The 27,402-nt window shown below is 45.4% G+C and overlaps 1 protein-coding gene across 2 annotated transcripts; it reads left to right on the plus strand.

Annotated features, from left to right (window-relative positions):
- The first annotated feature begins 1,471 nt into the window (after nt 1–1,471).
- Nucleotides 1,472–25,690, plus strand: TADA2A (transcriptional adaptor 2A). Of its 2 annotated transcripts, none has more exons than XM_065694282.1 (16): nt 1,472–1,544; nt 2,577–2,825; nt 3,485–3,600; nt 4,624–4,683; nt 5,310–5,401; nt 6,873–7,030; nt 8,408–8,496; nt 9,282–9,354; nt 14,738–14,801; nt 16,718–16,761; nt 17,425–17,535; nt 18,926–18,997; nt 19,595–19,727; nt 20,381–20,424; nt 22,458–22,531; nt 24,172–25,690. In XM_065694282.1, the coding sequence occupies exons 2-16, from the start codon at nt 2,801–2,803 to the stop codon at nt 24,355–24,357; spliced, it is 1,341 nt and encodes a 446-aa protein (XP_065550354.1). In that variant the 5' UTR covers nt 1,472–1,544; nt 2,577–2,800; the 3' UTR covers nt 24,358–25,690. The 2 variants fall into 2 exon arrangements, with proteins under 2 accessions (XP_065550354.1, XP_065550355.1); XM_065694283.1 differs by having other exon boundaries at nt 3,494–3,600.
- Nucleotides 25,691–27,402: the final 1,712 nt, after the last annotated feature.

The following is a 27,402-nucleotide window of genomic DNA, read 5'->3' on the forward strand; positions in this document are numbered from 1 at the left end:
TGTCTCTAAGTTGGAGAGACACCAATTCGATGGATGGACCACTCTGTGGATAAAGAACTGGCTGGACAGCCGCACACAAAGAGTTGTGGTCAATGGCTCGATGCCTGGCTGGAGACCGGTAACGAGTGGTGTCCCTCAGGGATTGGTGTTGGGACCAGTCTTGTTCAACATCTTCATTGCTGACACGGACAGTGGGATTGAGTGCGCCCTCAGCAAGTTTGCCAATGACACCAAGCTGTGTGGTCCCGTTGATATGCTGGAGGGAAGGGATGCCATCCAGAGGGACCTTGACACGCTTGTGAGGTGGGCTGATGCCAACCTTATGAAGTTCAACCATGACAAGTGCAAGGTCCTACACCTGGGTCGGAGCAATCCCAGGCACAGCTACAGGTTGGGCAGAGAAGAGATTCAGAGCGGCCCTGCAGAGAAGGACTTGGGGGTGCTGGTCGATGAGAAAATGAACATGAGCCGGCTGCAGTGTGCGCTCGCAGCCCAGAAACCAACCGTATCCTGGGCTGCATCAACAGGAGCGTGACCAGCAGGGCAAAGGAGGTGATCCTGCCCCTCTACTCTGCTCTTGTGAGACCTCACCTGGAGCATTGTGTGCAGTTCTGGTGTCCTCAGCATAAAAAGGACATGGAACTGCTGGAACAAGTCTAGAGGAGGGCCACGAGGACGATCAGGGGACTGGAGCACCTCCTGTATGAAGATAGGCTGAGGAAGTTGGGGCTGTTCAGCCTGGAGAAGAGAAGGCTGCGTGGAGACCTCAGAGCAGCCTTCCAGTACCTGAAGGGGGCCTATAGGGATGCTGGAGAGGGACTCTTCATCAGGGACTGTAGTGACAGGACAAGGGGTAACAGGTTCAAACTGAAACAGGGGAAGTTTAGATTGGATCTAAGGAGGAAATTCTTTCCTGTGAGGGTGGTGAGGCACTGGAATGGGTTGCCCAGGGAGGCTGTGAGTGCTCCATCCCTGGCAGTGTTCAAGGCCAGGTTGGATGAAGCCTTGGGTGGGATGGTTTAGTGTGAGGTGTCCCTGCCCATGGCAGGGGGGTTGGAACTGGATGATCTTAAGATTCTTTCCAATCTGAACTATTCTATGATTCTATGCTTTTAAGACCTAAATAATCTAAATCCAAATCCAAAACTCTGTCAGTTTAACCCGTTCCCCGTTGTCCTATCCCTACAAGCCCTTCTCAACTGAACAGTCAGCCAGGATTTGCCTTTCACTACCTCAGAACCTTGCAGGGTGATTGAACCACAGAAACCCGATGGGCAGGGACCATCCTTAACGGCTACAGGAAGGAGTTAAACCCCTCCCAGGTATACCTGCAGCACAGCGGGGGAACCCCGGCCTCCTCTTCCTCCCGCAGCGCTCCCCTCAGCCTCAGCCCCCGCCGCCCGCCTCAGCTCCCCTCAGCAGCGAGGGGCGGGGCGGGAAGGGGCCGGCGGCGCGCACGCACGCACGCACACGCCCGTGCGCGCGCACGCACGTCCGCTCCGGCGCACGCGCACGGGCGCGCAGTCCCGCCGCCGAGGCGTGAGGTGAGAGGCGGCCGGTGCACCGCCCCGGCCCGGGACGGGGAGTCGGGACCGCACCATAACGGGGAGGAGCCGCCCCGGGGCGGGCGGGCAGCCGGCAGGGCGGGGAACGGGGACGGGACGGGACGGCGAGAGGGGGAGCGGGCCGGCGGCAGCGCGCGCTTCCTATAGCAGCCTCACGGGCGGGGCTTGGCGGGGAGGCGGGGCTTGGCGGGGAGGCGGGGCTTGGCGGGGCGGAGGGCGCCGCCTGGCGGTGATGGGGAGAAGGGTCCGCCAGGGCTGGACAGGGACTGGGATACCGGGATTGAAGACTGGGATATGGGGAGTGCACGGGGCTGCCGCAGGGATGGCCGGTGCCGCTGTGCTCGGGTCAGTGTCGTACCGGTTCAGGCAGCATTGCAGGTAGGCTAAAGGCAGTTCATAGAGGGGAGTGTGTGCCCGAAGATGTGCGGTGTCACTTACGGGCATGGAGTGAAAATCAGCCTGGAAGTTGCTCTCGATTCCCTGAGGATCCAAGCAGGGATGTGTGTCTGGGGTTGAAGCAGCTGCCATCTGCGTGGAGGGGCTGTAGAGCTTCCGTGGTCCCTGCACGCAGGAGCATGCCTCCTCACGGGGTGTGTGGAGAGGAATGGTCTAGAAAGAGAAACATGAATCTCAATAAATGAGAAGCAAAATTACCTTGTCAAAGTGAGACGTGTTCGAGAGCCCACGGTGTAACGCACCTCTGCTCCCTGGCGGTGTGTAGCAGTGGAGAACATCACTCTGCAAGTGCTGTTCAGTCAGGCCTGTTCACAGAAGCTAAAACACTGAAACAACACTGAAAACACAGTCGACATGAACACGCTTGAGTTCTGCTCTGCTGTGTCTATGCCACCCCTAACTTGGTGCTTCTTAGAGGTGCGGACCACCTTCTTGCACAACAGCTGTTCATAACTTCCTGCTCAGCGCATTCCCACCAAAAGCCTCCGTTTGGGATTAGTTTATATCCACACCACATCTCTTCTTACCTTGGGTTTGATTTCTTCTTATGCACAGAAAACACCCTCAGCCACGTCAGATGGTCCCTCTTAAGAAGACTGCTGACAGCCCTTTGCTTCGGGACGCCCTGGGAGGATCTCATCTGTGAGGGCTGTGTGAGAGGACGTCTGCAGGAGAGAATACCCTCCCTGCACATCCTGGCTGGGGCAAGGCTTATGTTATGGGCTTTTAGGCAAGACGGGTTTTACTCAGAGGAGTAAGAACACTACCGAGGCAGAGCAATGGAGCGCCTGGCCTCCTTCGGTAGTAAGTACCATAAGATGACATTTGGAAAGTGTTTGCCATTGCTTAAAGGCATTAGCAGCTGTCTGGGGGAAGGAGACAGAAAACTAGTGGTGTCTGGTCAACAGGGTCACTTCTTTGATCCTGTCCTCAAGAGCACGAGTACATGAATGATGCAGTGAGAATTCAGGTCTTTTTTTGTATCTACTTTTTATAGTCGGGCTGGTTCAGATCCATTTTCTTGGGAAAAATGTGCCTTATAACTTGACAGTCTGTTTTGACTGTTTTGCCATGAACAAAATAGAACTTGCAGAGCGATGCTTCATTTCTGGTTCAGCAATTTGAGCAGAGCCTGAGGTTTGGACAGGTTACAGAACAATCCTGTGATGCCTTTGCAGCCACAGCAGTGTGCTCTTAGAGGTACTTGAGGGACGTGGATGGGAGATTGCAGCTGTCTGTGCAGTATTCACTGCACATAAGGTCTTGGGTCTGGTCTTTGATGTACTGGATCAAGTCAACCAGCTAGCACAGCTCGATGAGTTGTACCAGGGGTGTGATACAGAGATTTCCCTTTGAGCCCGCTCAGAGAGGTTATGTGATTTCCCTTAGGATGACTGGGCACAAGTGAATTTAGGTGACTGCAAAACCAATGCAGTGTGTGTGTTGCATAAGATTTATTTCTGGGTTCGCAGATGACCCTTTCGATAAGCCTCCCTGCCGAGGTTGCTCATCGTACCTCACAGAGCCCTATGTGAAGTGTGCCGAGTGTGGGCCTCCTCCCTTCCTCCTCTGCTTGCAGGTGAGTGCAAGGATAAAAGCATAAGCATTGATTTCTTTGAGAAAGTCATCAAAGGCCTGCCCGGTGCAAGCTGTTCCATAAGCACATTAATAACTGGTCTCCGTAAACTTGGATCAACACACTTATTTGCTCAGGGACAGGGAAATGACAAAGAAAATGCTGGAGAAGAAATAAGCCATGAGCAGCTGAAGGAGACCTTTGTAAGGGCATGCAGTCAGCCTGACTCTGTAACAGAGCATGCTGCTGCATGTCTAGGGAGGTATCGTTTCTGTCCTTTTTTATGGCATGGAAAAGAAAAGCCATCAAGAAACACCCATTCCCTGTCCCCACACATTTCTTTCCCCTCCCAAATGGATGTCTGGGAAAAATTTGCCATATTGACAATAATTGTTTGTGACCAGATACAGTTCTTTAGAAGTTGTGTGTGTGATCTGATAAGCACAGAAAGTGCTGGTAGGTTTTATTATGAAATAATTAAGTTCTATCATCTCTTATTTAAAAATGGCATAACCTCTAAAGCTGAAAGGGGAGTCCAGATATGTACAAGATACACAAACCCATATTTTGTATATTGGGGGTACTTGTGTTCATTTACCTCTACGTAAAAACCCGCAGCTGTAATAGTTGAAAACACCTGCATGCTGGTGGTTTTAAACAGGGAACCAAGATTAAAGGAAAACTGTGTTTTCAATACTCTCTTCCTGGAACGACCCACTTTACAAATACCACCGAGCTTATTTCACCCGCCTGACTTTGCCATAAGTATGTTGATTCACAGGGGTTCTGTCTTGGTGCAAAAGACAAGCAAGATACAAAAATTTAACACCATTTTAACACAGAATTTCCTACTTTTTATGTTTTTTTCTAGAAGGAAATCAGAAAAAGATTAATACCTTTTTCAGCCTCTCAGGTGGGCAGGCCTGGGTACCCAGTGGTCAGGGAATAAAAGGAAGAAAGAGACAGTTAAAATGTTTTCAGGGCAGAAGTAAGGGACTAACATCATGCTCATCTTTTGTTCTGCAGTGTTTCACCCGAGGATTTGAATACAAGAAACACCAAAGTGATCACACTTACGAGATAATGGTAAATAGTCCTTTTTGATAACTCCTACTCTTGAGCTTTCGTAACTTCTCAGGAGTTGGACCCTTGCTTACTAATATTGCATTGAAAGTTAAGTGATGCAATTCTTTCATTCAGAGGTTTAGAATCATCCAAAAAAGAATAAGCATTCCTTGGAAGCAAAGCAAAGTGTCCACCTGGAACATAATGGAATAGCGGAGACATTTAAACCTACATCTTCTGTTGTGTCTGGATAGCACAATGCATCTCACTAGACTTCTTTAAGCATGTGAATCAACTTCTGCTTCTCTATTCTTGTTTTTCCTTGCCCCAAATCAATCATTTTTAAAGCCTTCAGTAATTTTTACTGTGTTTCATAGCATGACACTGTTCAATTGCAGCTGGTCAAACACAACATGTAACAGTGCAGCAGAAGATCTATAGTGACAGACAACTTTTTGCTGTAGTTGATGGCCCAGTGCCCTAAATAATTCAACAGTTACTTGATCAGGTCTCATAGGACACAGTAAAAGTTGAAAACGATCAGTATTATATACTGTGTTGCCCTGTAGTTTAGAACTTCCTTGCTCCTCATGTGATGAATTAGAATAGAGGATCACAGCAGGCTTACGTGCTTTTTTCTTCTCTAGACTTCAGATTTCCCTGTCTTGGATCCTAATTGGACAGCTCAAGAGGAAATGGCACTCCTAGAAGCTGTGATGGACTGTGGATTTGGAAACTGGTGAGAATTGAGTGGCCCAGCCAACTTCAGTGAACGATGAGTAGTTTTTCCTTTCATTTCATTGGATCTTGCTACTGAATCCATCAGTGCACACTGAATGTTCAGTGATTTTCTGTGGGTGAGACACTGATTCAGCAGCTGAAGTGGCAGACTAGGGTAGCAGATTCTGTTTTCAAATCTGCTGTCAGATATACAGGGAAATCGTTCAAGGCTTCTTGTGAGATGCAGGGCACCTGCAGTGAAGAAGTTCCCTCAGTTGACATTAAAGTCACTGTGTTTTGAAGGAATCCAGCTATTGCACAAGGTTTTTCTGTGCCTCAGTTTACTTCTACACGAAAACCAGCTACAGAACTTCTTACCTGGGGTGGTTTCGGTTTGCTTACAGCTGACCAGCTGGGTATTATTTTTGCAGGTTTCCTGTTTCTGTGTCATATTTAGGGTAGAGCACTGGAAATATTAAATATATTTTATGTTACGTTCACATCTGTTGTCCAACAGGACTTTTATGCACTTGTAAATAAAGGAGATTGAAGTTCTCCTTCATGCAAAAATAGCTGCATTAAAAGTATAGAACTCCAGACTCCACTGGAACAGAACCGTGAGTTCTTGTGTGTACAATGCTGTCATGATTAAGACTGAAAGCTGGTTGCAGTTATCTGGTGCAAGTATGCTATCTAGTACACTTTGCCCTACTTAGCAATACAGTAACCTTAACTTCTCCCTTAAACATGTGCCTTTTTTCAGCCTTTACCAAATAAAGGAAAAACTGACTTTTCTTCCTGGAATCCCGTGTATCCAGTTTTCTGTTTAACAGAAATTGAAGTGATTGTTGCTGCTGGATTATTGTTTTGAAAGTCCTCAACTTACCCAGGCGTTTCATTAAGAGAAAATATTTCATGTTTCTGGCCAACCGCTTTTCCAAGAAAGTTTGCCAAAGATTTCTAGGCTGTGTTTTGTAAAACCATTTTGCTGTTGGAAAAAGCCTGTTTAACACTGCTGCATGAAAGGGGAAACCACTGCCCTCCACTTAAAATCGCAAGAGAAACTTGAGAGGCAAACTGCAATTCCAGACTTAGAATTTACCATTACCTGGAGCTGGTAGAATGTATAAATGAATAGAAAGTATAAAAAGCTCTCAAATCCCAATACTGAAGTTTCACACTTACAAAAGATTTGGTACATGCTGTCAGCCAGGGAGTTTCTCCTGTAAAGACAGTGAATTGCATTGCTCACGACCACCAGAAATGTGAATTGCATTGCTCATGACCACTAGAAAAGGGCTCCCTGGCACCGTTAGCAAACATGTAAGTATTGGCTCAGTGTTAGTATGCAAAATGTGAATTCAGACAGTACCACAGAGCAGTTCGCTGCACACAATGCCATCGCTTTCTTGTCCACAATTACCTTTTCCCACTAGAGAAAGGTAAAAACCCCTCAACATTTCTGTGTTCTCCCCCTCTCCCCACTTCAGGCAGGACGTAGCCAACCAGATGTGTACGAAATCCAAGGAGGAGTGTGAGAAACATTATATGAAACACTTTATCAACAACCCCTTGTTTGCGTCTACGTTACTGAACCTGAAGCAGGCCGAGGAGGCGCAGCACAATGAAACAGCCATTCCTTTCCACCGTGAGTATCTCCTAGCGCATGCAGGGAGCTTCTCCCAAAAATCTCTGCTCTTCCAAAACTGGAATGAGCAGGCTGTGGAGAAAGGCATGCATCATACATTCAGTTTGCTTTCACTAGCTCGAATAATGTTAGTAGTAGGGTTTTCTTCAGGCTAGTAAATCCCTGGTGTATCAAACAGACCCAGCTGACAGTTCAGTGGGGAAAGAGAGGCAACAGCATGGTCTGGTACAAACAACAGGTTCTCACATCTGGGAGTTCCTGCACAGCCAGTGCAATGGTCACTCACGGAAATGACCACAGCAAAAGCGTGGATGTGCGTATTCATTTAAAGGACAAGCCACCTCAAAGCTAATTCACATGTGGGATGGTAAAACAGCGTTTCCTTCATCGTAAATACCAGGGTGAGTTCTCACCCTGACGGGTGGTAACCACCCCCACCTTTGTCTAGACCCTGCATAGCAATGTTAACTGAGAAGGGACTTCTGCCTTTAAAACCTTTCATCTGATCATCCACTCGGTACAGATAGGATTTGTCCTAAAATCACTCCATTTAAACTATCCCTCTCGCATCGCTCTCTTTAAAACTGCCTTTTCAAAAGCGTGTGCTAAATTTCATCAGTTTACCAGATTTCCAGTTTTCCTTAAATGTCACATCTTTAGGATTCCCCCCCATCTAGCACCTGTTCCATTGTAAAGCTCCCCAGAATGGCTGGGTAAAGAGACTGCTTGGTATCGGGAGGTTTAAATTTCATGCTGAAGTTGCCTAAGCTAAAGCAGCACTGGACAATTTTGGTTCTGTCCCTGGCTGTCATTATTTTATGTGACCTGGGCCAAGCCACATTCTCTGTGCCTCAACTTACTTAATCTGTAGCCTGGGACTTGTAATGTTTAGCTCCTTCACAAGTGCATTGTGAGCCTCAGTCCCTTATTGTCTGTAAAACACTGAGCTCCTCAGTTGGGAAGCACTGTAAAAGATCAGGGTCATGTGGCTTTAATTGCAGCTCTCTCTAAATAGCACCCAGAAGATGGCAGATTTAGCACCCCTCTTGCTATTAACTAAAAGAAGCTGCATGCTGAGACCAAGTGATCTGCAGAGGTTTGCTGGGGCGATGCTGAGCTCTGAAATGTAGTTTACATTTTATAACCTATTCATTACCTCCGATTTCTGTGTTTGGCTTTCGAGAGTCCTATGAAGATCTCAGATTACTGCCTTTTTCTCTGGGTAAACTCAGTCTCGCTCTCCATGTAATGCTGAATAAAAGCCCAATCAGGGTGTTTTTCTTCCACTAATTATTCCCACTTTTCCTGCAAAAGAAACACCTATTCACAGGGAGTGAAAAAACCCTATACAACAACTACAACCCTTTACGTTTTCAGCTGCTGACGATCCCCCACGGCCTACGTTTGATTCCTTGCTCTCCAGGGATATGGCTGGGTACATGCCAGCGAGAGCAGACTTTGTTGAGGTAAGACTCCCTCTTCTCCCATCACTTTAAATTTACTACTGAATGCAAGATCGGCAAAGGCACACTTGTTTGCTCCTGCCCATAGGTCTTTACTCTTCATATAAAATGAATCAGAGGACAGGACAGTGATTATTAAGGATTTAGTTGCAGAGGTGGTGCTGCAGCCCTGCAGAGCTGTTGGCAGGCATCAAGGAGTCCCTGCCCTTGTGCACAGGGGCTCTATGGCAAGCGTGCTGCTGCCACCAGATGTCCAGCAATGAATGGCTCTTATGTAAGTGGACTAGATGTGGTGAATTAGATGCTCAGCAAAAGGGGTCAGCTTCAGCATGCTTCTGTTTCATTTGCCTTAGAGAAGCACGTACGAAGCTGATCCAAAGATTGCTTGAAAGACCTGCATTGTTTTCAGTGGTTTTAGCTGTGGGCCCAGAGCCCCAATTCCTATTGCAAAACAAGCTCCTGTACATGAAGTCCTGAATTCAGCCATATAGGGGCTTGTTGGTTTTGTACATCTGAGCAGAATTTCCACCCCAGTGTGGGATTCATGGAGATTACCTGATTAATTCTCGTTATCCGATCACAGCATCCTGTTCCCATTCCAGCCATGGGGGTGCACATCATACATTCCCTAGTTAAATCTTCCCTGTGATGTATGTTGCCCAAAGATGGAGCATTGTACAACTGTGTATGAGTAAATATCTCTGTTTTCAGTACTTTTATCTGTACTGGAACCTGAGACCCATTTTTTACTGCTCATTAGTGACAATCTATTAATCACTTCTGAACAGGAGTTTGACAACTATGCTGAATGGGATTTGAGAGATATTGATTTTGTAGAAGATGATTCAGACATTTTGCATGGTAAGTCCCATATTTTTGTACATTGTCTGAAAACAATGTTTCAGAGTTGCCCACACAGCATTTCATCAGGTCTCTTTTTTCTCCACACACTAAAGAGTGAACATACATCTATTAATGATCTCAGTTCTGTGTGCTGGGATTTAAACACCGGCATTTCTACAGTCCTCATTTTCAAACCTCTTTTAAAAGCTCTTAATCAACTGACATACAAATGGTACTTGTATAGAGAATAATGCACTTCACTCACTGCTGAAATACAGCCAGTTGTAAAGTAGAACATGCCTGAAACCAGCCTCCACCAGTAGTAGTCACCTCTTTAGGAAAGACACAAATGATGTTTTATCCAGTATAAACTCCAGAGAAAGCTTAGCTAAGTAGAAGCAAATCATCCAAGATAGCAGTTTGGCTGGAAACAGTTAGCAGCACATCACCTTGAATAAATAGACCTAAAGGCCTATTAAAACCAGAAACATCAATGCCTCAATATTACTTGCTCTCCCTGGCTGAAAGATACTCTTTCCATCTACATAATGTTTGTGAGCATCACAGCAAGGCACAACTTTTGTTCTGATCCAGAAAGAGGAACACTTTCTTCTCTGGTGCTAATACCCTATTTCGCCTGTTATATCTGGTTTCTTAGATCTGTCACTTATTCTAACCTCTGTTAGTTTAGGGGATCTGGTATCAGAATAGGTATTAATACAGGCAGCAAGCAGATATGTAGTTCAAAACTATGTGCAATGCATTGAAACTGTTCTACTCTTGAAGCTGTTTGGTTTCCATGTGTTAAACATGAAACTGAGTTACAGTAGCATTAGCTGAATGTGACAACTTATTGTGAAGGGGGTGGTTGTTGCAGTACTGCTACTGAGTTTCTGTGAACGTAGCTGCCTTAATACCAAATAACAGGAATGATTAAAATGATGTTTTAATCCACAGAGAAAAAGAGATCATGCTTTTCCCCACAGTTATAAGTACATAGAGTGCTTGAAAGCACCAGAATTCTCCCATCTCTGTCAGGCAGTTCTAAGCCTCAGCATCCCTCGGAGACAAATCCTGTTACATACAGAAAGCCTTTCCAAACTTAAAAAATCACTTTGAAATTTAGCAGTGCTTTAAGGAATGCAACTCCCTTGGCTCAAAAAAGGTTATGAGAATCGTATGGCAGACTCTCTTCCCTTTTAACATGTACTGAAACGGGGACTGGCTTGTGGACATGTCAGATTCATCAAGCCATTTCTATGCTGTTTCTTTTTATTACTATTAAAAGATGTATTTCCTTGCTTCCATGTCCTATCCTGAGTCCTGGTAAACTGAAAAAGCCAAAGAATCTCCCGTTAGCACCCAACAGCATTTGCACAGGAGAAGAATGTAAGAAAAGGCAGGTACAGACAGACCCTTTTCCTAACATATGTTCCACATTTCCTGCAGTGCTACACTGGGAGGCTTCCTGAGCCACAGGTTGTGCTCAGGCCATTTTGTCCTCCATGAACTTCACTGACTGCTGGTAGAACTGTATGTATTTGTACTCCTGCTCCCATAGCATCCTGCAGCAGCGAGTTCAGCAATCGAGTTAGGAGTTCGACAATTTCATTATGCATTGTGTGAAAAAAGACTTCCTTTTGTCTGTCAGAGGTTTCGCCCCGTAATTTCATTGGAGGTTCTCTAGCCCATTCTTCAGTCGCCTCCAGTATTTAGTACGGGATGTCAGGCGTTTGCCCTGTGAAAACTCTTTGGCAGAGGTTATGGAGCGTGACCAACTACATTTTCGATCTCTTAGCTCAGGAACTCTGGCATCTTCCTTCCCACAGCTGTCCTGGATCTGTCCATGTGAGAGAATGCCTCTAAAGATGAAGCCCAGGGTCTAACCAGCTGGTTTTCTTTTACATGAGGCCTCTTGGGGACAGAAGGAGCTGTCTTCTAGAAACCTGTGGGATTAGGTCTTGCCCTTCTCCAAGTTAACAGGAAAAAGGAAGGAGCCGCATCCTCCCTGTCCCACAGCTTTAAACATCTCAGGTGCTGGCTTTGCTTCATTGCTTGAGAATACTTCACTTAGTTTAGGATTTCCTGCTGTAGAAAATGGCTCAGTATTTGGCTCTGACTGCAGCGTAATTTCTGTGGTCTCCGTTTCTTCCGTTTCCCAAGTCACAGATCAGTGCTGCAATGTCTCAATCGCACATAACACACGGGAGTATTTGCTGCTTGCATTGGAATGGAATTCCCCCTTCTTCCCTCTCCCCCTCCACATTGCTCTGCTTTTCTTGCAGTGGTGTAACAATCATTCCATAAAAAGCTCTGCATCGGAGCTGCTTGGCCTCTGTCTCCTGATACCATTGCATTTGCCCTGTCACCTTTTCCTGTGTCACTCTGAACAAGTTCTCAGTATTCCCACAAGAAGGAAAAGTGCAACTTAATACCAGGTGGAAAGACTCCCAGGCAGCCTTTTAGGAGGACCCCAGAAACCTGTCTTTGTGACACACCAGCTCCTCCCACCACACGGGAGGTCACACACATTGTCAGTCACTTCTCGACATTAGTGAGATGGCAGAAACGGTGTGAAACCTCAGATTTCAGTCAACTTCTTGAACTGTCAACTTCTGTTCAGTACTTGCAATATAATACATGCATGCAAGCCTGTATTGCAGTTGAACACAAATATAATGGATGGATCAAAAGAAACAACCAGTTACAAATCTCAGTCAGCCCAGAGCGCTTGAATATTTCATGAATTACAAGTTTGCCTCAGAATGAATTATAACATCAGTAATTTATCTTTTTCCTGCCTTTTTCTGCCCTCTCCTTCTCATGTAAATGATTTTTACTTCTAACATCGGAAAGTAAGTGCTGAAACCACAAGAAACGAGTGGAAATAGATTGCAACTGTGGCTGGAGAGCAGGAACGTTTCATTGTATAAGGTACAAGGCGGTCATAGTCCTTCTAAAGACTCCATGAATTTATTCTTTCTCTATTCATATTCTCCTGAGAAGCTCTGAAGGCAGGGTCCTGCTTTCCTCTAGGCAGGGTGAATTTGGATGGTAGCCACTGCACACACTGGACACACAGCCTGTGAACTTTGATTGGTTTGCATTCTTCCCATTATTTGGGCCTTGCATCCCAAACAGGTTCGTGAGTGTGAAACAAAGGTCTCCCTCATTAGTGCTCAGAAAAGTCTGTGCGGAGCAAATGAGGCTGAAGAGGAATGAAAAGCAAAGAAACCAGTTTGGACACACTCTTGAGAAACCAAAATATTTGGATTCTTTGGAATGAAGAAAGGAGCCTTGAATTCCTGCCTATCGCCGCATCCTTCCGAGCTACTCCGACCAGCTCAAAGAACCTTATCACTTCCCAAAATGGACACTTTGAACATGGTGTCAGCTTGGATTATCTTAAGCTACCGGTACAAACAACTGCCTCCCTAGCATAATCCATGGGGAAAAACACAGGCAAATCATTCTCATTCATACAGCATCTCTTTTCTCATTTCAATGCAGCATGGAACAGTATAGTAGCCTGAGTTATTCATGCATTCCAGATTCTGTAATTGGCTGTTCCTGGGTGAATATGTCTATTAAAAACAAAAGCCCCTCCAAAAAGTGCACGTGGCAGCAAATACTAATTTTTCTGTGAGCAGAAGCTCCATTCTTTCCCTTCATTTGCTATCAGGAATGTTCCTTCCCCTCCCCAGTTGATCCTCATTTCCTTCAGAATCTCGTGCGCTCAGGTGCAAGCATCAAAAGGCGATGGCTGTAGGTGCATAATTACTTGTGACATTTATAGAGGTTCTCAGTGCAGTTTCTGCCTGTACTTCTAAGTTCTGCCCACACAAACCCCAGGAAATCAAGTGTGAGAGCTGAGCTCGCAGAGGGTTTAAAGCCATAAATTGGCACTGAATCCACTACTTAGGAAGAGATTTCATTCATGCTTGACTTGCTGGGTGTCCCGTTTCCTTGTCCCCACGCTTAAGCAAGAAGGAGAATTTGCTACCTGTGCTTGTTCTTAAATTAGGAACCTTAAATACCTCTTAACGAAAAGCTTTTCAGGTGCCTTCCAAGCCAAAGCATTCTGTGAGTCTTGGGCACTGGTTTTACAAGGGATTCGCAAAAAGAGCTATGAATATCGTACCCCCCTCCTGTCCTCACGCAATCTTTTCCTCCTAGAGTAACAGCACATCAGGTTTGTATAAATTGAAGGGGGTTTTTTGCAAGTAAAGGATCAGCAAGTGTAAGTCAGAACTGTTGTTTCCTGAGCTAACACACACACAGCCTTTGGGCTTTAGCTGTCCCTGTTTATAAGAAAGTCTATAACCAGATGAATTGGCAAGGAGCTTCCAGAGGTTTACATAGAAATACCTATTTTAAAATAGACATATAACCACACTGCTTTCTTAATTACTTATTGGAGAGTGCAGTCAGTAAAGCACCAGTATCAGTTTTGCTCTTTTAACTAGAGAGGAGCAGAATCTGGGTTCTGTCACCCCTGTTTCTGCAGCACGTTGGGCTCAAAGGGAACATGCTCTTGTCTCTACAGCCTGTAAACCCACTGTCAAGTCTTAAGCCTCTTCCTTCCGAGAGCATATTAAAGTTAAAAAAGCCAACCAAGACAGCAGCCAACTCCACACTTATTTCACGACCTAGAAGTTTGTTATTTAACAGAATGAGGGAAGGGAAGGGGATAGGTATCTCCTTATCCTTCCTTTGAAGACTTTACCAAAACCTGTTCATTAACCCAGTGGTTACAGGAGAAAGAAGCTGAAGGATCTCTGAGTGGATCAGCCAGAGTGCAGACAGAGTTTGGAGAGGATCTGATTTCTAATGAGCATGGCTTTTTCCTGTGCTTCTTCACATTGTCGTGAACTATCCTCTTTGTTCCTCTGGCAGACAGAGAAGTTTAGAAGTTAACAAGCTAAAAGCTTGTAGATGTTTTTAAGAACTGCAGCAAAGATCTTCACAGAACCCTGTCTTTCCATTGTTTTGGAGTTCTTGTTCTCTGCAAAGAAGCCTTTGTCCAAAGCTGATACCTCAGCTCCTTAAATCTGACAAGTGTGCTTTTCCGGAGAAGGAATACTTAACAATTGCATGTATGACTGAACAAATAAGTCCCAGTAGTGAAACACTCCAAGAAAGAAGAGTTCTCAGGATCTACCCAGGTTCATAGGGGCAGGCAGTGACGTATTTGGAAGGCGTAAGCAAAAGAAAGCTTCTGCAGAAGGTTATCCTCTAGTGAGTTTACATCCCTGTAAAATTACTGTGGGATATTTGAAACAGCAAAGCAGAGTGACCATTTCAGCCTATCATGAACATAAAAGCTTGGAAATTAGCATAATGCAATGATTACTTATGCATTCTGTAATATTATTTAGTATTCATGATTATTACTTTGCAGCTCTGAAGATTGCGGTTGTAGATATCTACCATTCCAGGTTAAAGGAAAGACAGAGAAGAAAAAAGTGAGTTTTCAAGCAATCACTGTGTTCCTTTGCTTCATGACCACCTTTTTGTCCCCAGTGTTGTCCTAATGCTAAACATCATTATTTCCTGAGGCATCATTCCAGCCGATTTCCATGCCTGGAGACTGTCATCTATGAGATTTGCATAACCGGCTACATCTTGGACGTGTGGTTCTCCTTCTGGGCACAGATCAAGATCAGGCACATGGTTTTAGCAGTTTTACCAGCCCAGAAAAGGCAGATTAACAGACCCTGATACTTATCTGTACACAAAAGATCCCTACACACCATAACTCCTTTAAACTCTCAAACCAACACATTAATGGGGAAAAGCCTATTTTCCAGTCCTTTTTAGTGCACAAAAGTCATGTACATAGTTCTCCTCATACTACTACCCCAAATCCACACAAATAACTAAGCTGCTAACACACCTTGTAAGTCACATAGGCATTTTGCAGAATGAGACTGAAACAGTACCCAAGAAACCAGTCACAAATCCAGGGCTGGGAACCACAAAAAAGAGGCAAATCTCTGTTCCTTTTGTTCCCTACATAATGCTGATGGACTGCCCATAATTCATTCTCTACTTTAGGGGCAGAAAAAAGTTGCCAGCCTGTAAGTAATTGCTAAACCCCTACTTTCTCCACGGAAATGTTTGAATCAGTAAGTTTTAATTCTTAGGGGCCCCTCGGTTAGTTTTCCCCTCTGCGGAATGGAGATAACCATATTGCTGATGTGAGGTTGAACAGTTTAGTCAGTTCATTTGACAGCTTTTGAGAGTGACTCAATCTGTTCATTAACTCCTATTTTAACTTTGGAAGACTTTGTTCAATATTTTAAATGACATCTTGCTGTATTACTCCCTGCTGGAGGAATCAGTAATTTGGAGTAAGACTCCTCCATTCCTTCTCCTTATAATACAGCAGAGTTCTGCTGAATAACAGGTAGGAGTTGATACGTATTCACCTTGTCCTTTAGAATTCATAGACAAAAAAACATTTGTGGTATAATTTCCATCCTGATAAATCACGTCACACTAAAAGAAAGTGCCGTGAGGCTCAGTTACATAAACTGGTGTCAGTTTTCTGAAGTTTCTACAGCAGAATGGGACAAAACCCTGGAAAATGGCACCAAAATGCTGATGTTGCTCTCAGAAAGGCCTCTGTACATGGGGCAGCAGTATTCCTTTATACATACTAAAGCAAATGGAATGATTTTGTAGAGCAAATTCCAGGCTGACCTCGATGAGCCCAGCTCTGGAGTATCTCTCGCCATTTGTAAAAGTGGGGTGTTTATCAAATCACCACATAGCAATAACCTCATGACATTGCTGCAGCCTGTGACAGATGTATTTGTCATGCACTTGTAAATCTCTTACCTGCCTTTTCACTCTGCTCATTTCCCTGATGCTGGCAGGAGCATTTCCAGCTTATGAGTTACCCAAATCATTTCCTTCTTTTTAACATCTAATCTATCACGGAAAAATTCCTATCTCCAATGGGGAAGTTTACAGTCCATCTCTCACCCTTGCTCTAGCAGAAGGACATTTGTCCCTCTCTGAGGCTGGAAATCATGTTTTATGAGACATTACCTCAGTTTTGGAAGGACAAGTTGTAAGACACCAAATCTGTGCCTAAAGAAGCAATTTCAAACCTTTAAAGCAATTGTAGCTCCCTTTGTGCTTGGTGCTGTCAGGGTTGGACTAATGCACATCACCATCCAAAACTGACCCTGATTAAAGCCACGCTGCATCACTGCATCATGTTTCTCAGCTGGCCAGCTCAAGGGTTATGGAGATTTCATCTGTGTTTGGTTTTAGACCCCTCTGAATGAAGGTTTTTTCTGAAGCCTTTGCAGTTATGAGGTAATACACAAGTTAATGCCTTTTATTAATACCACTTTGCTCCTAATTACAGGATTATAAGAGATCACGGCCTCATCAACCTCAGGAAATTTCAGAGTGAGTATCAGTTGTAACTGATTAACTTTAAAGGGGCCTCTACTTGGGAAGCACAGCTTTGCATGTTCCCAGTTTCCAGTGCACCAGTGTGGCTTATTCATGCTGGACCCTATTCAGATGGTCTGAATTCCAGCAGATTTCCTGCCCTGACCATTTCCAACCAGATGGCTCTAACTATTCCCAGCTCAGTTTTCGTGACTGCCTTGGAATTGCTCTTCAGAAGCATTTTGGGCTCCACTGAGTAGGGAGAGGGATGAAGGTCAAATCTAGACTTTTTAAGTGCATCTCACTACAGCAAACAACATTTAAACATCATCGTTTATGCTTTCAGAATTCTAAGGGCTGTATAATTGTGTTGCTTTCCACTCAGCAATCTGCAGTTGTGGCAGCAAAATGGCCAGAAGCATACCAAATCTGGGTCTAGGAAGTGTACCAAATCTGGGTCTAGGAAGTGTACCAAATCTGGGTCTAGGAAGTGTGCCAAATCTGGGTCTAGGAAGTGTACCAAATCTGGATCTAGGAAGTGTACCAAATCTGGATCTAGGAAGTGTACCAAATCTGAACCTTCGGGCAGATCACAGGGGCTGGTACTCACTTCAGGTTCTCCTGCAGTTATTCTCACAGCTGGAGAGATAAGGAGTGTCACTCTTTTCCCTTCCCTAGTTCTGGAAAGGCGATACCCAAAGGAAGTTCAAGACCTCTATGAAACAATGCGACGATTTGCCCGGATTCTCGGCCCAGTGGAGCATGATAAGTTCATTGAAAGCCATGCATGTAAGTATCTGGAGGATTTTAGCACATATCTTCTTCCATCAGCATAATGAGGGGTTGCATCATCTACAGTCTTTCTTAAATATATACCACTCCTGGAGGGCAGGAGGTTGTTTTTCTCCTCCTCCCCATCTACCTACCTCAGAAAAACAAATACATTTGTGGTTTTGTACATTAAATGAGCAGCAAGTGGTTTCTTCCACTAAACTCTGTCTGAGTTCCTTGTTTGATTTCTCAGTTGACTGAACATTCTGGTCATGCATTAGAAGTAATAATCTTATCAAAAGAGCACTGTTCATTTACTGGGACTCTGTACCACTGGAAGAACAAAATCCCTAAAGTGTATGTATGTCTGTATTGAGAGATTGGGAGCTGGCAGCAAATGGTGAATTCTTTGAAAGATCCATGTTAAGCTATTACATATCTACATAATTATATAGGACTGTGGTCATTATGTCCCTTACCTTAAAGGGAGAGGCATTGTTCCATCACTGAATCATCTCAAGTCTTTATGCATAATCATAGCATGCATTTAGCCACATTCCAGGAGTCATTATATCCTGCTTAATTCTGTGACTTAAACTGGGAAAATTGTTGCTCATTAGGAGGCACAAAGCATTTAAACAGTTGTGACTGCGTTTTCAGGACACCCTGAGTGAAATACCAAAAGCATGATCCTGCAGAATCAGGAGTCCCACATGTGAGCGCAAGCCCTGGAACCTAGTTTTGTTATTGTAGTGACAGCGAAGTCCTCAAGTTAACCTGAGAGTCAAGTACAGGCATTATCCAGCTCTCCTGAGTAGTATGAATAGCCAAATTTGAGAGAAGCAAACTTGCTCACTGTAAAACTGAGCAATGCCTGGAAGGCAGCTGATAAAAGCTAGAGGTAGTAAATACCTCTGAGCAAAAGAACATGGGTATTTCATCTTACTCACTGCAGGAAAAGAGTTGTCTGCAAGGAAAAACTTTGGAAGGTCCTGTTATGAAAATCATAATTCAAAGACCATATTAGATGTTATAAGGAGCCTGGATGGAGGAGTTTTTCAGACCTATTGAATTGCCTTCCAGAAAACCTATGTTATTGTTACTTGCCTTGTCCAGGGTGTGGCAAAGGAACTCAAAGCATGAAGATAAACTTAACTTCTCTAAGCACACAAATGCTAGAAACAAGTTAAATCTGTGATCAAGGAGTGTTAAACACAGTGAATATGAGATCTGATACAGACTTGTACAGGAAGGTTAAGCCGGGCTGTGGTTCTGTGTACTGCGTAGCTGACCTGTGCAGACAGAGAAGAAACAGCAACGCTCCTGGTGCACCACAACTCACTGCCACTCCCACTGACCCACATTTGTTTTTTGGCTTTCCCTTCTGCTTGCTCTTGGGGCAAACCAGTGGAATTTGAGCTGCGAAGGGAAATAAAGCGACTGCAGGAATACAGAGCAGCAGGAATCACCAACTTCTGCAGTAAGTACCTGATGCATTATTCAGCCCATTCCCATTCATCAAGGTGCAGAAGGACGATTTTACAACATTTAGGATGTGTTGAATAAAGAGACTTCTTTGTGAAATGCCTGCCTCTTTAACTGAACAGGGCTCTAGCAACAATGCTTCAGTCCAGCTGTGCTTTTTTAAAGCTAGTCTGAGCCATCAGCTTGGAAAATGTGCTGTCTCACTTTGCAAAGAGTCAGAAAGAAAACATATATATATATTGTCATGGCACAGTGCTCCCCAGTGCTTTATCTCTGGACACTTTCATTGCCTGTCAACAAGCGTGATGTCTGGAGAAAGGCCTAAGACCTCTACATAAACGAAATAGCCTGGTTTATCCTGGCATTGGATCATGGAAGCTTTTTTGTTTGGTTTTTGGCCTGAAATTAACAGGGGGATGGGTGCAGGGTGGAATCTGATACCTTCTAATGCCAAGTAGTTGTCGTGAGGGAGAATAGCAGAGTCTGGTCCAGACCTAGAGAACAATTTCTCACTTACTTCCTACTGTAGAACAACAACAGCCTGCAAATCTTGACCAAGGCAGCTGTGAGCCATGGTTTCTGTTTGCCATAGGTGCCAGAACATACGACCACTTGAAGAAGACAAGAGATGAGGAGCGCCTGAAGCGCACGATGCTCTCTGAGGTCCTGCAGTACATCCAGGACAGCAGTGCCTGCCAGCAGTGGCTCAGTCGCCAAGCTGATATGTATGGTTACAGTAAGGCTGTGCATTTACACCCCTCTGCTCCAGTCAGGTGCAGACAACACATTGCTCTGTGTGATAACAACAGATTCATTCCCAGTTTATTCCAGCTCCAGTTAATTCATCAGGGCAAGAAACTGGGGGCAACAGCAATAGTGCTTGTTGAAGTGCAGACAGGGAGGTGACTAGTAAAGGCTCAAGAGTCTCCGTTTTCTGTATTCTATATTTCAGGACCTGAACTGCTGTTAATAAAGTCATAGAGGGAAGTGAGGGCTTTATGGATAGTAATGAGTGCAGAGATGACACTTGAGATGGTTCAGATGATTTTAGATGTAGCAGCATTATTAATGTGTAGTCACCCTGCACGAGCACTTTGATTTAAGGAGTAAGCTGCATGGCAAAGGAAGTACATCCTGAATGCACATGGTCTGAGACGGTGGTTTGTCATCTCCCCACTCACTGACTTTTTGTCATCCTCTCCTTCTGGAGGGTGCTGAATATGTAGGAATCCTTTTGACTTCAGATCAGGGCCTGGGTTATGCCAAGTGAATTGTACCATTATTAGAAGCTGGGGGGGGGGGGGGAAATAGCCAATACGTGCAGTTATTCTTAAAGAAGAAAAACATGAAGGCAATTAAATATTTCCTTTCTTTTCAGTGATTCCGGCCTGACCCCCACGGTCCCAGTTCCTTCAAATTCAGGTAACTGCTTGATGATGATGATGATAAAAAGCCAAGCATGCACCAGCAATACTGTTCTGACAGCTAGTTGGAGAGTGGCTCTTGTGCTTGAGTGCTGAAGCATCAGTCCTCAAGCCACATGGTTAAACTCTGCTTAAGTCTGCCTTAATCCACAGCTCATTCCACCCACAGATGCTCTAGGATTTTTTGCTGAGCTTCTAGATCTTTCTGGCTACAGGTGGAAAACCCATCCTAGAGCTACGTTAACAAGGCAGGAAAGAATTTGCACGTGGGAACAAAGTTTTGTCTTTAGAAGATAAAGGTAATCCAGGGTTTTAATGGAGCTGTGTAGCACATACCATAGCAATAGGAGCCTGACAGAAGGCAGATGTGGGAGTGACAGAATGAGATGGTACAGGCTGCCTGTGCAACCTCAGTTTTCCTTTTCCATGAATATGCTTTTATATTCTTTAATTCTTTAATCACAAATTATGGGGTTTTTTTTTTTCAATCAAGAGAATCCCTACTTCTTTCAGTGCCCAGAAAGGACAGATTCAGGGCTCAAAGCCCTTATGAACAAGACTTCTACAAAACTCCATCGTGTCTGTTGAGGTCACAGGGTAGCATGCAGTGAATAAGACTAGGATAAAGTTTTACTATAAGGCTGTTAAATGTTGCCAGGGAAAACTGGCTTCTGGCTCTGTCTCTACAACTAGTTTTTATGTGGATGCTAGTAAACTCAGAGGGGGACACTGAGTCTATATGTTTTTCCCCATTCCTGCCAGAAGCCTTGGAAATTTGGGTCAGAATACCAAGCAATTAGTCACTGCAGTTTGCACTGTGTTTTAAACATAGTTGCTGATTGCTAAGATCTGGTTCTTTGGAGAGAAAACAGCATTGTGTATCTCAGGGCATGCAAAGCCCATGAAACAGGGACAGCATCCCCCAGCTGAAGGGCTGGTGTGAAGAATGAAATTCACTTCTTGTCAAGTATTCAGTGGCCCATGAAGGTGAAAAGCCCAAGAGAACATGGGTTGTTTTGCCTGTGGAGCTCAGATAGCAGGCAGTGTTTACAGCCAGCATCACATGTTGAACAAAACCCAAACAAAACACCATATAGTTGCTAATTGAGCAAACATCCTGCATAGTGTATAAGGCAAGGCTACTGCAGGAAAACTGCCACGTGTCTCTGTAATTAAAGGCTGCATCATACTGAATATACAAGAGAGCAAATTAATGTTGTTTAACCTTACTTCTGGAGAGATCTTGACTTTACAGCCCTAATATGTTTTCTTTAATGTAGTTTGTGTGCATTTCCTAGGTTTATAAGAGAGTAGAAATCAGATTCTGGCATGGCTCATCATAGTGTGCTTGTTCTGGGCTATAGAAAGAGGGAGCAGCACTGGGAAATACTATTAGCAACACAAACCAACCAGCCTACAAGCAGGCAGCTCTCGGAAAGCAAAGTTTATGACCAACAGTGAAAGAGAGAACTATCAGCACTGTTTGTATCATAACAGAGAGAAAGAAATCCACAAACTGCATTGGCTTTGCAACATCTGCATCATACTTGGAGGCATCTAAAGAGCACTGCCTCATGGAGTTGTCAAACGCCAGAGAAACTGGCCGCTAATCCCAGCAATACGTAATCCCAGCACCCTTGCAGAGCACACCCTTTCACACCTGCGGGAGTCAGCCCTGCACCCTGTGCACACCCTCCATGCAGCACCCACCTGCCTGACTTGGCTGGAGGAGCGCTTTAGTCAGGAGGTTCAGCCCAGTTTAAGGAGGGTTGGTGCTAATTTGTCTTTCAGTTCCTCCTAAAAGCCAGTGAGGCAGAGCTAAGTGTGAGAGTCTCGTGTTCACAGCACTTCGTCACTTCCAAACTCCTGCCTTTTATCAAATCAGTGCAGTTTTTATTAAGCCCTGAATAAACACTTGGATCACACTGGGTTAACATCCCGGATTGAACTGCCTCTGTGCTAACACAGGTAAGAAACAGTCGCCACCAAACTGCTCAGAGTTACTCACTGGTTTCCACGTTGTCCCCGCAGGCAGACGGAGCGCTCCACCGCTGAACCTCACGGGTCTCCCAGGGACAGAGAAACTGAACGAGAAGGAGAAGGAGGTGAGGAAAGGGCTGGAAAGATACACCTATCTGAAACACCGCCTTCGCAGTGCAGGGGTGCTCCCACCAGCTGTCCCCTGTGCTCTGAATATCGCCCCGCTTACATGCCCTGTCTATGCTTCATTCAGGTTTTCCAGTTGGCTTCTTAATTTCAGCTACTGCAGCAAATCAGCTTGTTTAGCAAAGAAAGGCAAAGATCACCGAGGTGCTATTACAACATCGACAGTGTGATCTCCTCTCTCCCTCTGTTGTGAGACTGGGGCTGAGCAGAAGGGTTAGTTTTACTTAATGAACATTGTCTTTAAAACAGGCAGAGGATTCAAGGGCTTCACTGGACACATCACTGAACCTATAGCAGAGCTCTCTCTATGTTAAAGGTATCTCCCAGCCAAACCCCAACCAGTTATGGTAGCTTTTTCCCAGCAACACTCATGTGAACCATGGAGGCATAACAGGGGAAAACCATAGAAAGAACACCACCCTGTTTCTGGTTTAAAGGCACATACCAAGGTTTTTGTATGCACATGTGGCGAAGAATAGAATCTGGTTTTCTTTAAGCCATTGGTTGTTAGCTCAGCCTGGTGTTACAGTTTGCAGTCCCATACCCTCGCCACAGTCACCTATAGCCCTGTTCTTTAATTCAGTGAAAGGCACCACCAGAAAAGTACTGAAATAAAAGATGATTTCTTTCTTTCAATAGAAGTCATAATCTGCCCTTAACCACAAGCAGGTTTCAGTGTATGTGAAACACAGATGTATTTCAGATTTCTCCCCTCTGTGTGGAAGCTGTTTCCCCTTCACTGGAGATGGCAGCATTGAAAATCAGATCACAGATTCACCATGGAACATAGCACTTCTGGCTCCATTCAGCTTATAAATAATTGTGACTGGGACATTATAAAGGGAATCTGATTTCCTTGTGAGCTGAGACAGTGAGCTGTCTGAGTTCCTCTGAATTCTGCAGTTTCCTATCAAGGAGGAACAATCATTAAGCATTTCCTTATTAAAAGGAGGAGACAGCCACTATTTCCATCGGGAGTAATACAGCGCACCAGCTAGAAGGCAGCTGGTATTTGGGAGCTAAATGGGAACACTGCAGCCCAACAGCAGGCTTTTGAAAGCAATTCCTTTTACCAGACTTGCAACCACGTCATGGCCTCCCTGCACAGTTTCCATCCCAGCCTTCCAGAGGGGGCTGTGTGCATCAGTGCTTTTGTAGAAGGGTATTAAAGACTTAAGCTGCAGGGGATTAATAGCCAGATGCCCTCCCTGGCTCTGCTCCAGCATGCCGAATTGCTGGTTGCAAGTCTCTTTGGCATGTGTGCTTCCCTTGGTTTGCAAAGAACACCACCCACACAGGACACACTCATAGTTCCGCTCCTGCGAGCCGGGAGCTCGCTTTCATCCTCCTAGTTTAGTCAGGAATGGTTTTGAATGCAGCAGCCAACAAGCTCCTCCCCTCCCTACCTGTGGATGGAAACAGCTCGCAATGCCATGACCGTGTGTGTGTGTCCCTGCAAAAACACATATTGAAGATGCTTTCTGAAGAGTATTGCCAGTGTTACTCCCCCAACAGGGATCACAGAGTGACGGAGTGCGACAAGTGCTTGTGTTTATTAACCCCACCTTTTGTCTTCCAGCTCTGTCAGATGGTGAGGTTGGTCCCTGGAGCCTATTTAGAATATAAAGCTGCTTTAGTGAATGAGTGTAACAAACAAGGAGGCCTGAGACTGGCGCAGGCCAGAGCGCTCATCAAGATCGATGTGAACAAGACCAGGAAAATCTATGACTTCCTGATCAGGGAAGGGTACATCACCAAAGCCTGAGGACAGACATGGGCGCTTGGGCTGGAGCAGACAGACGTGGAGCAGCTTTGAAGTCACTTTGACAGCGCTGAAAGGTTTTAACAGTGTTGAATGAAGGACATTTCCCTTTGTTTAAAATCTTTTGGGGCTCTTTCTTTTGGTAAAAACAAGAAGGGAGCTGTGTTAAATTGTATGAAAACTGACATCTCTTTGTCTGGTTTCCTTTTGACTCCACTGTTTAACACTGCTGTTGTCAGAATTCCGCTGCCACATAGGGCTGGGAAGAATCATATGCCATATGAGCTGATCTTGAATGTGAATGGGCATTTGTTTCTAACACCTCTTGTAACTAAAAAGAGAAGCACAGTACTTTTATGCTGGCAGTGACCCAGAATGAGGACAGAAGAGCAGCACATAATGAGTCACACTTTGACTTTGTGTGAGTACAGGGGTACAGAAATGCCATCCCCTCCCTTCTTGTCCTCCCTCCTAAAGCAGTAGCAGCTTTCAAAGGAGATGACACTTGCCTGAGGGTGTAAAAATAGAGCCTGGAGTGGTCCGGTCTTTTTAACTTAAATTGTGACAAAGGATGGGAAAGGACATTGCGGGGCAGCTCCTCAACAGTTGTTGCTTTTATGTGATATTAGCACAGAGCACAGCAGGAGAGCGCTGTACAAACCAATAAGCTTCATCTGCTCACTCCCTGATTTGCGATTGTCAAGTTCTATCTAATCCCTCGGTTTAAGTCTTTGTTGCTCCTGCTTGCTGGAAAAGCTGGATGTTACAACCAGAGCAGCCTTCTAGAACATAAGTAGGAAGATGCTCAGTGCCCCGGCCTTCTCTCACTAGAGAGAGGAAGCAAGGAGCACCACAGACCACCCAGAGCACACTGCAGCCCTTCCAGGGGCCTTACTCGCAGCTTACCACATTACCCAGTTAATCAACAAAGCAGTGATGAGCTACGAGTTACTACACGCACTCCCCACCCCATCACATCAGATGATCACTGCACGACTTCAGTACAGACCATTTGTGTTTGGAAGTACAGCTGGACGATGAAGACTGTTCTTTTCAGATGCAGCTTGGCACGGTTTACTAGACAGTAAAGTCTTTATCAAAGAGCTTCCATTCCATTAGTGCTGCAATAACATCCCATAAGTAACCTAACAGCCAAAGCAGGCAGGGTGTTGGTGCTCTCAAGTTTGGGATCTGATGGAAAAGCCTGAGCTACAACTGTAGTGATGCCTACTTAAGGTTTCTTTCCCCAAGAGTAATTGCCCTGTGTACCTGAGGTGCCATTGAATGTGAAGTATTCTGGTTTGTAATAAAATCAAAATGACTTGAAACAACCTTACAGGCGCGTTCCTGGACTCTGAGTGAGACTATAAAGGTCAAGCAACTGCCTGTATCTATATCCATCAGCTTCACACCGTGAGAGAGGAGAGAAATACACAACAGTGGCTGCATGGATCACTAAATAATTACCTAGAAAATAGCAACACTTCAAGAAAAGCAGCAGTAATAAACTACATGGTGAAGATTAAGGTCTGTAGAAATCGAGACTCTATAGATTGAACAACCAGGGAAGGGACAAAGTAAGCTGTAAATCCTTGGGAATGTTTTTCCCAGTTGTCTTTTAACACTAAACAGCCAAACTACCTTTCCTCTTGCCCAGTCTCCTCTGCCATCACTGGTACGAGAAAGCAGTAGGTGAGCTAAATACACTGGTCCCTGCTGCAACCATCCCAAAGCCTGCCACATCCCCACCCAGCAAGCCTTACTGATGTTCCTGTGCCCCAAAGGGACCCCAACAGGACCCCGAGTGTGACCAAACACTGAACTGCCCAAACCTGAGCTGAAAAGCCAGGAGAGGGAGGCAGGACATGAACCAATTCACTCAAGGGCTTTCAAAGCACTTAAAACTGAATAAAACCCAATGAAGAGACAAGCAGAACGACCCAAACACTGCAGCTGAGGCTCAGAGCGGGCTCAGCTGCGCTGCTGGTTTCCAAACAGAGCCGGTTTTCTGCAGGAGGCTCCTGCAGCGCACAAGGGCTCAAGCCAACACCAACAGATCCCTGCCCCTTCAGTGACAAAAGCTGCTGGTGCTTCCTCCCCTCCAGGCTGCCACGAGCACCATTAAACCCACAGGAAAGGAAAGCCACGGGACAGCCCCTTATTCTCATCCCTCTCTTCCCAGCCGGGTGCACACTGCTACAGCCCCTCCAAACCACTTCCAAGGCTCAGGAAAGGTGGGATTTGGGGACAAAAGCTGCCCCGAGCCAGTCCCCTCCTTTAAATCCCGGCTCCTCTCCGACTCCTCACAAAATGTCTCCGTTGCTGCTGCCAGAGCCAGCTCCAGCCTCCCAGGAGCTCGCTGTCTCCTCGCTGTCATCTGGAGAGGCTTTCAAAAGGGGGATCTATCTTTATCCACGCCGGGAAGCGCCATGCGCGGCTCTGGCACTGTGCAAGTAATTAACAATAATGGAAAGTTGGGGTTGCCATGGATATGCTGCTCTATTTACAACCCGCACCTCGCCCCAGCACCCAGCCTCGTGCGGCAGCCCGGGGAAATCAGAGCCCCATTCACCGCCTTGGCATGGGGCTTTATTTGTAACCAAGATGCTGGAATAAGGAGGCAGGCAGGCGGGATGGCAGGGGCGGGGCAGGACAGAGGCTGATCCTGCCCATTGCTGAGGCAGTGGCTGGATGCTTAGGCTGTGGGTTGGGAAGCAACTCATGGGGTTTCTATGCTGTCTGACCTCATGAGCATCCTGGACATGTGCTGCCAATAGAAAGCAACCAAATCAAAGCACCAAATTAGGTACCTCAAACCAGTCGTGACTTTGCTATAAAAAAGGGAAAATATAAAAGGCACTCCCCACACCCCTTTTTTAGGAACTTTGCTGCCAACAGGCCTCAAGCAAAGAGAAAACAAGGAAAAACCATCAGCCTGGAGGCTGGATTTGGTGTGCTGCTGCTGTGTGGGCCCCGCACACACGGCGCTCCAGGAACACCGGACCTCATTAGTTCACTGCAGGCTCCCAGCTAAGGATTGGAGTTGGC

The sequence above is a fragment of the Lathamus discolor genome, chromosome 14 (genome assembly GCF_037157495.1).
Source record: "Lathamus discolor isolate bLatDis1 chromosome 14, bLatDis1.hap1, whole genome shotgun sequence".
Taxonomy (NCBI): domain Eukaryota; kingdom Metazoa; phylum Chordata; class Aves; order Psittaciformes; family Psittacidae; genus Lathamus; species Lathamus discolor.

Bases quoted from the DNA above. Each gene is read 5' to 3' on its own strand.
- TADA2A (XM_065694282.1), top strand. From the start codon at position 2,801: ATGGAGCGCCTGGCCTCCTTCGGTA. The intron at 2,826-3,484 runs GTAAGTACCATA...GATTTATTTCTG, and splicing joins GCGCCTGGCCTCCTTCGGTA to GGTTCGCAGATGACCCTTTC. The intron at 9,355-14,737 runs GTAAGTCCCATA...ATTACTTTGCAG, and splicing joins TGATTCAGACATTTTGCATG to CTCTGAAGATTGCGGTTGTA.